Source organism: Branchiostoma floridae, chromosome 4, assembly GCF_000003815.2.
Source record: "Branchiostoma floridae strain S238N-H82 chromosome 4, Bfl_VNyyK, whole genome shotgun sequence".
NCBI lineage: Eukaryota > Metazoa > Chordata > Leptocardii > Amphioxiformes > Branchiostomatidae > Branchiostoma > Branchiostoma floridae.
In genome coordinates, this window is record NC_049982.1 from 18158416 (window position 1) to 18170604 (window position 12189).

Sequence of the window (12189 nt, forward strand, 5' to 3'; positions counted from 1 at the left end):
TGCGGTTACAGCTCAGGGGACAACGGTGTCGGCATGTGTTTGCCTTGGGCACGTGTGGGATGCATTGCGAAACATCCAACTTTGGAAACAATAACATAGAAAGACGCCGAGAGGGCGGCTTCTGTGATTCCTTTCCGAGGATTAGGGCGTGTGAGAGATGTGATACGTTCAGATCGTGGTATGCAAACAGAAAGAACCATTTTACCAGGAAAACGTGTTTCCATGCGTATACAAACTGACAGATGAAGATAAAAAGATAAAGATTAACTGAAGCGTTATTCCCTCTACTGACTCTGACATTAATCAGTACAGTAGCTGCATGGTATAACGTTATATTGCAATTTCTTTACGAGTTATTCATGACGGGATACAAAAGCGTCAGGTGCGCAGAAGACGAGGCCGCGTTGGCTCGGGAAAATGTTTGCTGCCTTCGATATTTTGTGACTGCCTAAATCTAATTTCCACTCAAATAAGCCGACTCGTCAGTTTTGGTAATCCCCGTGCACGCCCAAGCATGGGCCTAGTTAACAACAGAAGGATTTCTGGCTTTTCCGTATCACTTGTTTATGAGCTGCGCGGAATTGTGTTACCGCGAGAATGCCTCCTGATGATGACCTGGTCGCTGACGTCGTTTGTTTGACGGAATTTTGACACAAGCTCAAGCCCACTGGGGTGTTATTTACAAACGTCTGTCCGTCCCCTGTATGTGTCTGATTTCTGTTCTTTACCTTTGAAGGCCCGACATACTGACTTCATTCAGAATAATTAGTGTGAAGAGATGTTGTCGTCCAGGGCGACAGCAGGTGGGTTAATACTGGGCTTCCGTTCCCCGTTTTCACGTCACTGACCTTTCACCTGCTGGGGATTACCGATCGGGATGGAGTAGAAAAGTGGACTCGGAAAAGATGGTTAAAGGGATAGTTTGTAATGAGATATCAACGCTAATGAGCCTCGAAACACCAACGGTCTTACGACAGGTTTATGTGCTGATTTACTATTGCATTGACTTTGCCTCAAGATAACATGGTTCCTGTGCGTGCGATCTGATAGTTTTGATCTTTCAACAGGGTGCCAGAGTTAGGCTGGAGTAGCATCATTTTCAGACACGCAACGATTTGTCGAGATAGTTATCTTATCAATGTTTCCACTGTGTTTGTCTCGACTATTATCAAGTTGTTTTCGGTAGCTATCACGATAGCCTACGTATTTGGTGGGTTACCAAGAACACAGATCTACCTGATCACTTTTGGTGAAATAGATGAAGTGGAGGGGCTAGCTTGTTCACGTCTTACTAGTACTGCTGTTGATATCTTAATGCTGATGGTGTCAGCGGTGATTCAGCCATCTTGAAGCTGAGAGGCTCTTTCGGAATGGCTTCTGATGTACCGCTCAGATGTATGCAGATTATGAAAGCGTGGACCATATTCACGACTCATGACCGTAGAAAATGACATTTTCCGATCGTACTCCCCACATTTCAATCATTCCTTGATATAGAGTCTCTCATTGCACGTCTCCTTTCGGACCCAACCTGTGAGGAAAGTTTCCATGACGTCAAGTCGCCATTAGCGTGGCGCTGTTTCGTTCTCAGGCTGTTCGGGCCCAGCTGCCCCGCTGTGCCGTGTCACCAAGACACTTGACTTGCTGATTACGGTTGCCCTCCGAGCCCTTCCCAAGAGGTGACGATTTCTTCCATTAGCTTATCTCCGCACTCCATCTCCGCGGGAAGTGGGGCCCAGATAATCCCAATTGACTGGTAAATTGTCCAATTGACTGCTTTGAGCAGTTTTTAATTTCATTAGGGACCACTGTCGCATATTTGTTTGGGAGTTTGGCACTTAGTTTATTGACTCTGATCAATTATGATCCGGCTGTTTATTGCTTCTGTCATCAGCGGGGTGTCGCAATGTGCGTATCTTGTAACTTTAAATAAACAGTTCCGTGGCTAGAACCTGGCTTGTTTACATACCGTAAGTTGTGGGCAGTCATCGGGCCGCGACTGGGTAATGTACAGACGGAGTACTGATCGTGAAAATAGCTGCACGGCAGAGTTACTGGAGCACTGGCAGAGTTACTGGAGCTGATCGGCGAGTTGTTCTTTTCCTTTAGACTGGCTATTAACAAAACTTTCCAATGATTAAAAATTGTTTTAAATGTGAGATACAATCCTTCCATGTCGTTAAGAGCCAGAGGGCCGCCATACTAGTAGTAGTAGTACACCGCTGACATCTCTGATGAAGACAAGAGGCCCTGGCATCATCTGGAGTGCAAGTGGAGTACGCGGCAACATCGAAGGCTGGTTTCCATCGGCAGGGATACGTGCACAGATGAGTCACCTGCCCTTGGTATAAATCTACCTCGCGTTTCGCCTGTGACTTTCTTACTGCTTACCGTAAAGGAAGGTGCGTGGGAACGACTTCCCTGTAACATGACACAGAACGTTACCGGAGTACAGAGCCTTCCGACAAGCCAAGTACTATGGTCGTTACAGACAAATCTGTCGCACATCGGAAAAGCGGAAAGTAAGAAGAACGTGCACGTGAACGTTTGAAACAACATGAAACAGTGATTAGATATCATTCTGTTTTGACGAAGCATTGCCTTGTCATTGGCATTTTGCAGTTTGACCTTCGATATATCATGAGCTACACGATACAAAGTAACAAACTGTCGCATTGCCTGGCGCTATGTTACGTGTCTTAATCTGCTTTAATCAACAAACGGATATGGGGAACCCTTTTGCTTGTCCCGAAACACTGCCTCCTACCGCTGAGAAAACAAACCGCGTCCACATCCGCACACTTTCCACGGTTTGTCTAATAGGTACAGAGTCAGAGGAAGCTGTAGAACCTACGCCCGACATCTGTACCGGATAGCCGCGATTCTGTGTGAACAGCGAATTTCCTCCCGAAACAAACCACTTTAGCCTCAGCAATTGAGTTGCCAGAGGGTCAATTTCCGTTTTTTTTTTGGTTGTTTTTTTTTGGTGAAAGTTACTTTCAGCCTTCCTTGAAGTACTGGAAGACCACCTTGCCACTGATCCACAGACCTGCGCAACTGGTTCATCTGTACGTGATAGACAGCTGCGTTTTGGAGCCCTAGACACAGAACATCACCAGCATCCTTCCCCGCTTCTTTCTGTCGGCAAGACGCGTTACTGAGATGTGTCCAATAACGAGACAGCTCCTACTCTATATCCAAGAAATGGTGAAGAACAGTGGTATCAGGACTTCTGCCCATGGCACTGCGACTTTGACACCATGACAGTCACACGATAGCAGAACTGGCGGGAAAATGTAGAATATGCAGGATTAAAATTATGAAGAGAACGCAACTGCCACTCGCACGCATATATATGTCTTCTGCACTTACATTTCAAGAGACGCAACAGTGCACTGACGTTCCGAAGTAGCTCTTTAAGCTTACAGTCGAACAGCCATCAGTTGGTGGGCTAGCTTATTGCTACTGATTGCTTATTGATATACTGAGGTAATTACAATGATTCTTAATGGTTAGATGTTGAGCCATTAAAAGATGGAATAGACACAGTCTTTTTTTTTTTAATTTGGCTGTCACAACGATAGACATATTCCGGAGCGTCAGGCCAAAAAATTGTGATCTCTACCAGACTATCAATGCGGGCTGTAGAGAGAGTACTAGTAATTTTCCAGGGGAGCTTAGCCACCATAGAGTAACATTCGGAATTGTGTCCCTTCCAGTGGACTGACTATACTGGCAATTACGTTCTCTATTTCTGCCGAATTCTACTATTCATAACTCCTTAGGAGAGTTTGGTGGATGCTATAGTGCTAACGACTATAGATTGGAGATGGATATTATTTATCCTTGGATGAATGGTTTCTGGTTAATGGACAAGAAAAAGATAGATGATATCCAGACCATGGTATGTGTTACTGCATTTGTAGCAAATGAAGTTGAGTGCCCTGGTTTGGTTTGGTTTTTGCTCACCCTGTTTGAGGGGTGGACAGTCAGGGCTACAAGAATGAAGAACTCTCTCAGTCTCACAGAGAAAAGGGTAACACGGTTATTCTGAAGTTCGTTTTCATCATTCCCATGGGACGAAGGAATGCCCCATACAAGATCATTACAACTGACTTTATTACAATAATTTTAACCGATAGCAGCTTGTTGTCACCGCGGGTAAGAATCTGCTGAATGTTATCCGACACAGAGATACAAAACATCAAAGCCTCTCCGTGGGAATAACCAGTGCCGGTCTGCTGAAGCCCTTAATGATTCACAAATGTACAAGTTGAACTTCGTTATCAAGACAATCTGTGTTTGGAAGCCTAATCATCAAAATGCTCCACCAACGAGGCCATTAGTTGGAATCACCTGTTTGGCAGCCTGTGAACCCCGTTTAAAAGGATAAAAAAATGAAAGGATCTACATGTGAAGATAATGGGATGGGATGAGAGATCGTTCGCCAAGAAATCAGCGCCGATATCGCCACGGCTGGTCGTGCCGTGTCAGGCGCGCTGGCAGCTCATCGTAAAGAGAGAGTTCTGCCTTCTGCAGATGGCGAGTGCTAGTAGCAAAACAGGATAGCGTGTGGACCTAATTACGTCGATGATGAGGAGACCTTCCAGAATCAACGAAAATATGAAGATAAAACAATTGAAGTAGTTGCCAGATGATTTAGATGACATTCAACGTTGCGCTGATGCTTAAACTTTTAGAATTTACGTGAAAAATTGTTGGTAGCATAATACCTCAATACCTAAGGCCTTTGTAATCTATGTCAAATGAGAAGTCTCTCTCTTGTTAAGTCAAACGTCGTATTCGGGTTAATAGTATAAGCATATATACAACGTTATCATCAATATTAACAATAACCCCACTTTAAACCACATTCTCAGCCCTTTCAGTTTTCCAGAGTTTTATTTGCGAATAATACGTTTTTACAAGAATCTAGCATCACTGCTTTCGTAGATTAGCTACCACCTGATTCATATCGTTATCTGTGTCTAGAGCAGCACAGAGAGTACATTATGCACGCGTCCAAATAATGAGATGAGGTTCCAGACAGAAGCAGGGACTGCACTACAAGATTAGATAGGGATGTGCAGTAGAAGAGGAAGAAGTGACATTGATGGCACACTTTCTTCTCTAAGTGAAAAATAGGGTAAGCAGAGGGACTTTGGCTTCGACATCGTCAACATACCAAAGATTTTGTAGTCACCACCCCAACCTTTGCCAAATCACACTGTTCACAATGACTTGGCAGTCCATGACGATGTTTGGGATGTTTGGGGAAACGTATACGTACATCTATACGCTTTGGATACTGTACGGTGCTAAACGATAATATCTAAACTGAAGTGAAATGGAGAGTGTTAACTGTTCGTGGTAACAAGTTAGTTACAATGACCATGATCTTTCAAAACACTAAAGGGAAACGTTGCAGTGAATGATGTCCTTTTAATATCATTAGTGCAAACTTGAATAACGCAACTCTATATACGTATCTCGTTAGTCCAAATGACAATTGCGGTTTTATGATATCTACAAATATTTCAAAGTGGTTTCAAAAAATGAAATGTCCTTAAAACAACTGAACTCCACTTTTGTCTTGACGCCTTGACTAATGCACCTTGAGGCGTTACTTAAATTGTTTATTTAGATGGTGTCAGGTGGGGTGGTTATCAGCTCATCTGCTGCATTCAGCATTTAACCACCTCTTAGGAAGAAATAACACACCGACACCGGCAGCCCGAGATTGCCAGGGGGCGTTGATAATTACAAAATGGTCGGCAGTGCCGCGGGTCCCCGGTGGGGGATTCGCCCATCCCCCCTCCAGTCGGAACGAGAGGGAAGCCGCAGAAGCAGGCAAGCCGTCACACCGCCGACTCATCAGACAACGCCTGTGCTGACCTTTTGTGTGCGAGACCTCTGGTTTTCAAACGAAATGCAGGTGTTTTTGCACCAGGCCGAGCGTGAAATTTTCAGATTCCACGCATGCCTAGTGGAGTAGGCGAGCAGAAAGCCAAGCCAGCAGTCACGAGTACTGCAGGCTTTACGTGAGACCATAGACCATGCACGCCAGATTTCGCTGGAGAACACATAAAAAGAGGAGGGTTCCCTAGTGCTGAGGCACCGCTACCCCATCGTCATGAACTGTGTTTGTTTTTCTTTCCAACTATGTTTGTTTTCGCTGCTGCTGAGTACATGTCGCGCCGTAGGTAAGCACGTCTATTTCTTTATCAAACATGTATACAATTTTTAATGTTGTCCAGGTCCCTCACTAACCACAACAAATGTGCCAATAGATCTCCCTTTCGCCGGTTTGTCGCGAATAATTATGAGGACAGCCGCGATGTTTTTGCCAGAAAATTGTAGCGAGGTTAGTCGTCTTGGATGTAAGTATTCTTATGTCAACAATCATTAACCACGTTTTCATTCCGCACTCCCTCCCGAAAAGGCGCAGCAGCCACGCCGAGGTCGTGATTGGTAGCGGCAGTCCCTTACTACCATGTACTGTACTCTAGAGTGTGATCGAGACTTCGCAGTAAGGCTTGCAATTAGTCGTGTTTGTTCTGGTTTGTTCCACAAGTAGCCCTGCAGTGCAACAATTCAGTTTTTATGTGAGAAAGTCTGGCACAGGGAACATGTCCTATTTAACCCAGCTGGTCTTCTCCCCTGGCCAGGATCAGCTGCCTTTTGTCGCCTCCAGGCAACGTTTACTTACCAACCGCAAATGTTATTATTTTCTATTGAAACAGTAGCATTTGCTCGGGAGTAAATCGCGCTGTCGCCTGTCAAACAGGGAGAACACGGCTTGAATGACAGCTGTCAAGGATGACGAAACGGTCGGGAAGTCTGACAGACGCCTCTTACACATTCTCCCGTTCAGTGTACGATCGAGGACAACGTCTGCCTCATTCCACTAGCTTTGTCGTCTGCAGTTCATATCATTTAAGGGTGTCATGCCGATAAAATTATCTTTGTAAAACGCCGTCTGCAGAAACAACATTTAGCAGCAAAGATGAGCCGGCTTGGATCAGTCTATGAGTTTACATCCTTTCAGCACATGCTCATTTAGTCCTTGTTTCTTTACACTGGAGAACAGCGGGTTCCACCACGAACCAGTGATGTTTAGTCGCGGACACCTCCATGTATGGCGAAGTGCGAGGCTCCGCCGGTAAACATGGCAGATACGTCGGTGTCAGGGCACGACCTCCGAGAGAGGGAAAGAGAGAGGGCTGACGGTGAAACGTACCTCAAAACTGCTCTCTTCATATGGACGCTACGGGAAAGTGTAGCAAGGAGTGCAGTTTTAGCTCGGGCCAATGGAAACTTGAGATGACTCGCATGTACAGCAGCATCCCCGTTCATACATCCTTGTGAATACTAATAGGCTGTTGTAGTGTTTGGCCCCGTCATTTGTAAATGTATAGTCTAATGGTCTCAACTTCTCAAGTGATAAACATTTTACATTTTATCATGTTAACATTGAAAACGTTCTCCTCCCGTTAGTTTCAGACTTTGTTGTATTTGCTTAGCTAGTCAAGTATCACCCCAGGTCTATTACAATAGCCGATATAAATGATATTTTTATATATATCAGCAATAATTGGAATCACTTTTAAATGCAAAAGAACAGTTACACTTGTAGATGCTATCTACACATCCTACCGGACATGGCTTTATTCTGTCGCACCCGAACACGTGTTTCCCCCCAAACCCATGACGGACGGAGTGCATGGTGCCCTCGATTTTTCCATGATCAAACCTCACCCAGCTTTTAACCTTACACGTACACGCTGCGTAACCAAATAAGTTGAACCAGGTTGAATTACCTGCCAAAGGTTAAGGCAACAGAGGCAATTTAATTACACCAAGGGGGAGGGGGGGCTTAAAGTGTTTAACACACGACAACAGTACACAGCCTATTGCTTTGTTGTGCCCACTACTGATCGTATTCTTGATGGAGAAACTCAGTTCACAGGTCTTTACAATGAGTAACTTCCAGAAAATAGTTCTTCAGGTTTGCTATGTCTTATTTTGTATTTGCTGAGCTCCCGTCACATGTTGGCCGATTGTTTGTTGAAGTTTGATAGGTGGCGATGAAGTCACTGTCCTAACTGTGGGCTTAGAAAAGTGGTCTGGAGGATGAACTAGTTGGACATGCAGCAGTACAATAGCATTTTAGTGAGGATATCGATGTACTTGAGGAATTGCCGCACTGCAGCATTGGTGCATAGGTAGTGTGACTAATTGAAATTAGACCAACGAAGTAATAACGAAAAAGACACAGACGTAGCGTTAGGAACAGGACATCGCTTATAAAAAGTTATAGGGATAATTAATTGGATATCTAAAACCTCGGCTTTTGGCCGTCACATGACCTTCCTAGCCATAATTCCTGCTGATAATTACTACTTTTATCGAATCTGACATCAAGACATCAGCTTTGGCGTCCATGTCATCAATTGTAGTTTGCTGACAGGTTGTTGGTGGTTGGGTGCTTCATAAAAAAGGAAGCTGAAGTTGTCGTCTCTTCTCCATTGACGTCTCCAGATGTAGGAGCGATGCTACACACGTCTGAGTTTGTTCAGTTTAGAGAGAGGATCTTGTATTACTGGCTACTGCACTGCGCCAAAGGAACAGGATCTGTCTTGTATAATACGGCCCAGATTCTAAAGGACTAGCGTGTGTAAGGTTTCGTCTGGGATCCATTTAGACACGATTATATCCACATCATTTGCTGTTAAGTAGCTCAGACCTGTCGCACATAGTTTCCCTGTCAAAAGCGTCGATTAAATCAAGAACCCCCGTCAGACCCCGTGCAAGGGATGAGGAATGTTCGGCTCCAAGCATGGTTTTGATGTGTTTTTCTTCACCATTTCTTCGGAGTGACAGCTGCTGAGAATTTTCTAATCTAGGGGAAGGAAGAAGTCGATAACACAATTTCCTGGCAGGATATGGGTGTTGAAAGAAGTGGTGACTTTGAACCTCTCCGTGTGTAAAGGGCAAGGGGCACATGCAAACAAACGACACGGATACATCGTTATGTACGGTTTGAAATAGTGCGTGGAAACACTGTACAGGGGAGTCTTGGTTGTAACTCTTCATCTCAGTATTCCTTCCGACACCAGAGCTGCGTTGCTGACACGTTGCCCTTGCCACATGGCCTTCAAGTGTCGGACTTTGCCCAAATTCATTGTATTTCCGAATCGTTTCCTGTTCGTCTTATGCCTGAGCCTTTCGTGCTGGCACTGCTTACAATTCATTCTGTCTTCATCCACGGATGATGGCATGGGGTGCAAGGGCACACGAATAGCCATCACAACACTGTAACTAATCTACGCTTCAGGAAATGTTGGGACGGCGCGTGAATTATGGCTTCCTTGTGTATACGAAGAGTAACCTAAAGGATGTTTTGAGTGTATGAATATTTATGAGATTTACTTTTTACATCACAATTGGCAATTACATACTAGCGGAAACTGTGATCTAACAAAAATTTCTGATGATAAACCCATGAATGTCATTATTTTACAGGAAGTCTGGTTGTTTGGGCATGATCAAGGTCATCGTCATTAAATGTAGATATTTGCATTCTGCATTTTCACGCGATTATGTCAGGCTCGCTCATTGTGTGTTAATTTTCTAGGCGATTGGTTAGAAATGTAGGGGAGAAGTAAAGGATTGTTGGGAGTTCTCCCTACTCACGAAAATGTATGGACCAAAGTGGAAAAGAAGAAAGTCCGAATCGTAGCGTAACATTGGCAAAATGACACAGCTCAGCAGCCTGTTTCGGGGGTTATTGTTTGTCGTTTAGGAGTTGAGCAAAGACGGGAACATTACAATACGTTGACGTCATCTAGGTATGAAGACTGTCTTGTGTTGGGTCAATTTTGCACGTGTACATACACACAACGCAAGGAATGCAAGGGTACGGTGATCCGATCGCTTGTCCAACCGACCGAGTCGGGATTGACTGTCTCTCCGTTTCTCCTCGTTCCGGGCCATTGCCCTGACACAGCTATACTTTTCCAGTCTGTTACTTTTGTTGGCCGTTCCCTTTGTGTGCGAAGTTTTGACGACAGACGACAGGTCGGTTGTTGCGGCGTGTTTGGCATTTTTTCGCCAGTTCGTCGACTCGTCTTATCTGGGTTGTCGACATGTACACGCTTCATTAGGAAAGCGCCGTGGAAGGTTGTTACATAGTAGATACATTCCATAATTTGCAGCACACGAAAAAAGACCTGTAAAGTCTAGATTTCTTTAAAAGACGGACGTTGGTCAGAACTAAGATGATTTAAAGCCAATGTGTCGCTAGTTCTTCCGCTGTTTGGTCGCAGCGTCAAAGGCTTTGATTTTAGCACAGCGTACTGTATTTTATCGGACGACCAGAGAGTGCTAAAAGTGAAAGCTTGAGAAGTGACAACAAGAAACTGTGCCGGCTAAGAGGTCATCACGGAGCAATTTGGTTTAACAAGCCATGCGTAACAGACTTGTTGCTCTTGACTTGATTTGTATGACGACTCGACAACAAACAAACATGGCACTGACTGTAAGTCGGGACCTTTGGCTTTTGCTCCGACGTCCTTAATGGTACAGACAGGACATGGAGATGGAGACGGGAGGATCTAGTTTCAGCTTTGTTATATGGAGGTGGGAAGAGAGGAAACCACAACAGCAACCTGTGTTGAAAAGGCGCAACTTCGGATGATATAGGTCTCCTACGCCTTGATAAAACGTAGCTTCAATTCACTAAATAACTGTACGGGTAAACTAGCTGATGTCTATGAAAATACCAGACAATTGAGATCAATGTGTATCACATTGGTTTATGACATTGGTTTATGACATATTAATTAGGTCTGTGAAAATGTTCGTCAGACTTATTTTCGAACACACATTACAGGAGATGTGCTGTAGAACAGCCGGGCGTCTGATCTTATACAAGCCAGAGACTAGGTTGCTAACATTCATCACTTAGTCTCTGTCTGTGCTTATTATTCGTGCCAATTGTAAAGGCGACTGGAACAGCGTAGACCCATGGGAAAAACTGCAAAAGAAAGACAAGCTGCCCGGGACGGTATCCCCTGACATCGCAAGGCGTCTTCGAGTTACCTGGGACGGTCCACGGGGGTTCCTTTCCCAGTGATCTGCAATCATACACACCGGGGGACATGGGCATTTCAATACGCGGTCGTGTTGTGGTTCGTCAGGCTGTCAGTCTCGGCAGACAATAGGGCAATCGCGTTGAAACAATCAACTGTCGCAACAGCCCGCCAGCGTCTGTCCATCACCGCTGGCCGAATAGGAGAAAGATTGAAACGAATAGCCGCTGTGTTTACACCAAAAGCACCAAATATTTATACAGTCTAATTCAACCACTAGTGAGAGAATGGAAACAAGCAGCTTAAGACCTCTGGCTTTATCTGTTGAGTAGTTCGAGAAGACGGGGAGGGTCACCATTTTGCCTTAAGTACGTTTACATGTTTGCGGGGCTTGGAGGACATTCAAATAGATCGGCTGACGGATCCCACGGCGCTCCTGTAGCCAATCCTGTGGAATTATTCTGTATTGCCGTCCCGCTTCAACTTGATTCCCGTATCAGGTGGAGCTCCAGACTAGTTACAATGACATACCTTTCCACATCCCTTGTTGATACACCGTTATACCCGCTCATCCGACACAGATTGTGGTTGCTAAGTGTTCGGACGCGGGGATGAGCACTCGTGCTACTTTGGTGTTTGTGGCATTAGTAACACTCTGTATCTGTTAGCAACACAGTCTTGTTTTAGATGCTTGCTTGTAGCTTTAAGCGTGCAGTTTCTTGTAGCTCTGTTTCTTCGGACATCACTATCAAAGGTCATTGATTGTCGCCATCCGGGCAAAGGCGGCACAAAATAGTTGCAGTAAATGTATGGGTAGGCGTGTGAAAATCGACGTCGATCATAATTCACAAAAGACAACAATACGACATGGAGCAACCCATCATGAGAACGGAGAAAATGATGCATCCGCCTCTTCTTAACCGAAAACCAAGGACGTCCTTGCGAAAACCGATCTCACGTTAACAGGTGGCACGGTCGTTAATGGAGAATTCAAACCCTTTCATAATCGCTTAATGTCAAGGTTAGACGATCAGTCTAAGCCGTACATTCTTTCAGGGCTCTAGGTGAGCGTCAAGAAAAAGACCCTGAAGCACAC

At 44.8% G+C, this 12189-nt stretch overlaps 1 protein-coding gene across 13 annotated transcripts in view; it reads left to right on the top strand.

Annotated features, from left to right (window-relative positions):
- Window positions 1–12189, top strand: part of LOC118412958 (signal peptide, CUB and EGF-like domain-containing protein 1) — a 61624-nt gene that overhangs the window by 6590 nt on the left and 42845 nt on the right. Inside the window, exon 1 of one of the 13 annotated variants that reach the window (XM_035816047.1) lies at window positions 5852–6203. The exons of 11 other annotated variants lie outside the window; for them this stretch is intronic. In XM_035816047.1, coding sequence (XP_035671940.1) covers window positions 6134–6203 — 70 coding nt within the window. In that variant the 5' untranslated portion in view covers window positions 5852–6133. Of the gene's footprint in view, window positions 1–5851; window positions 6204–12189 lie in introns of those variants that run through there. One more of the 13 variants, XM_035816051.1, reaches the window with a different exon arrangement.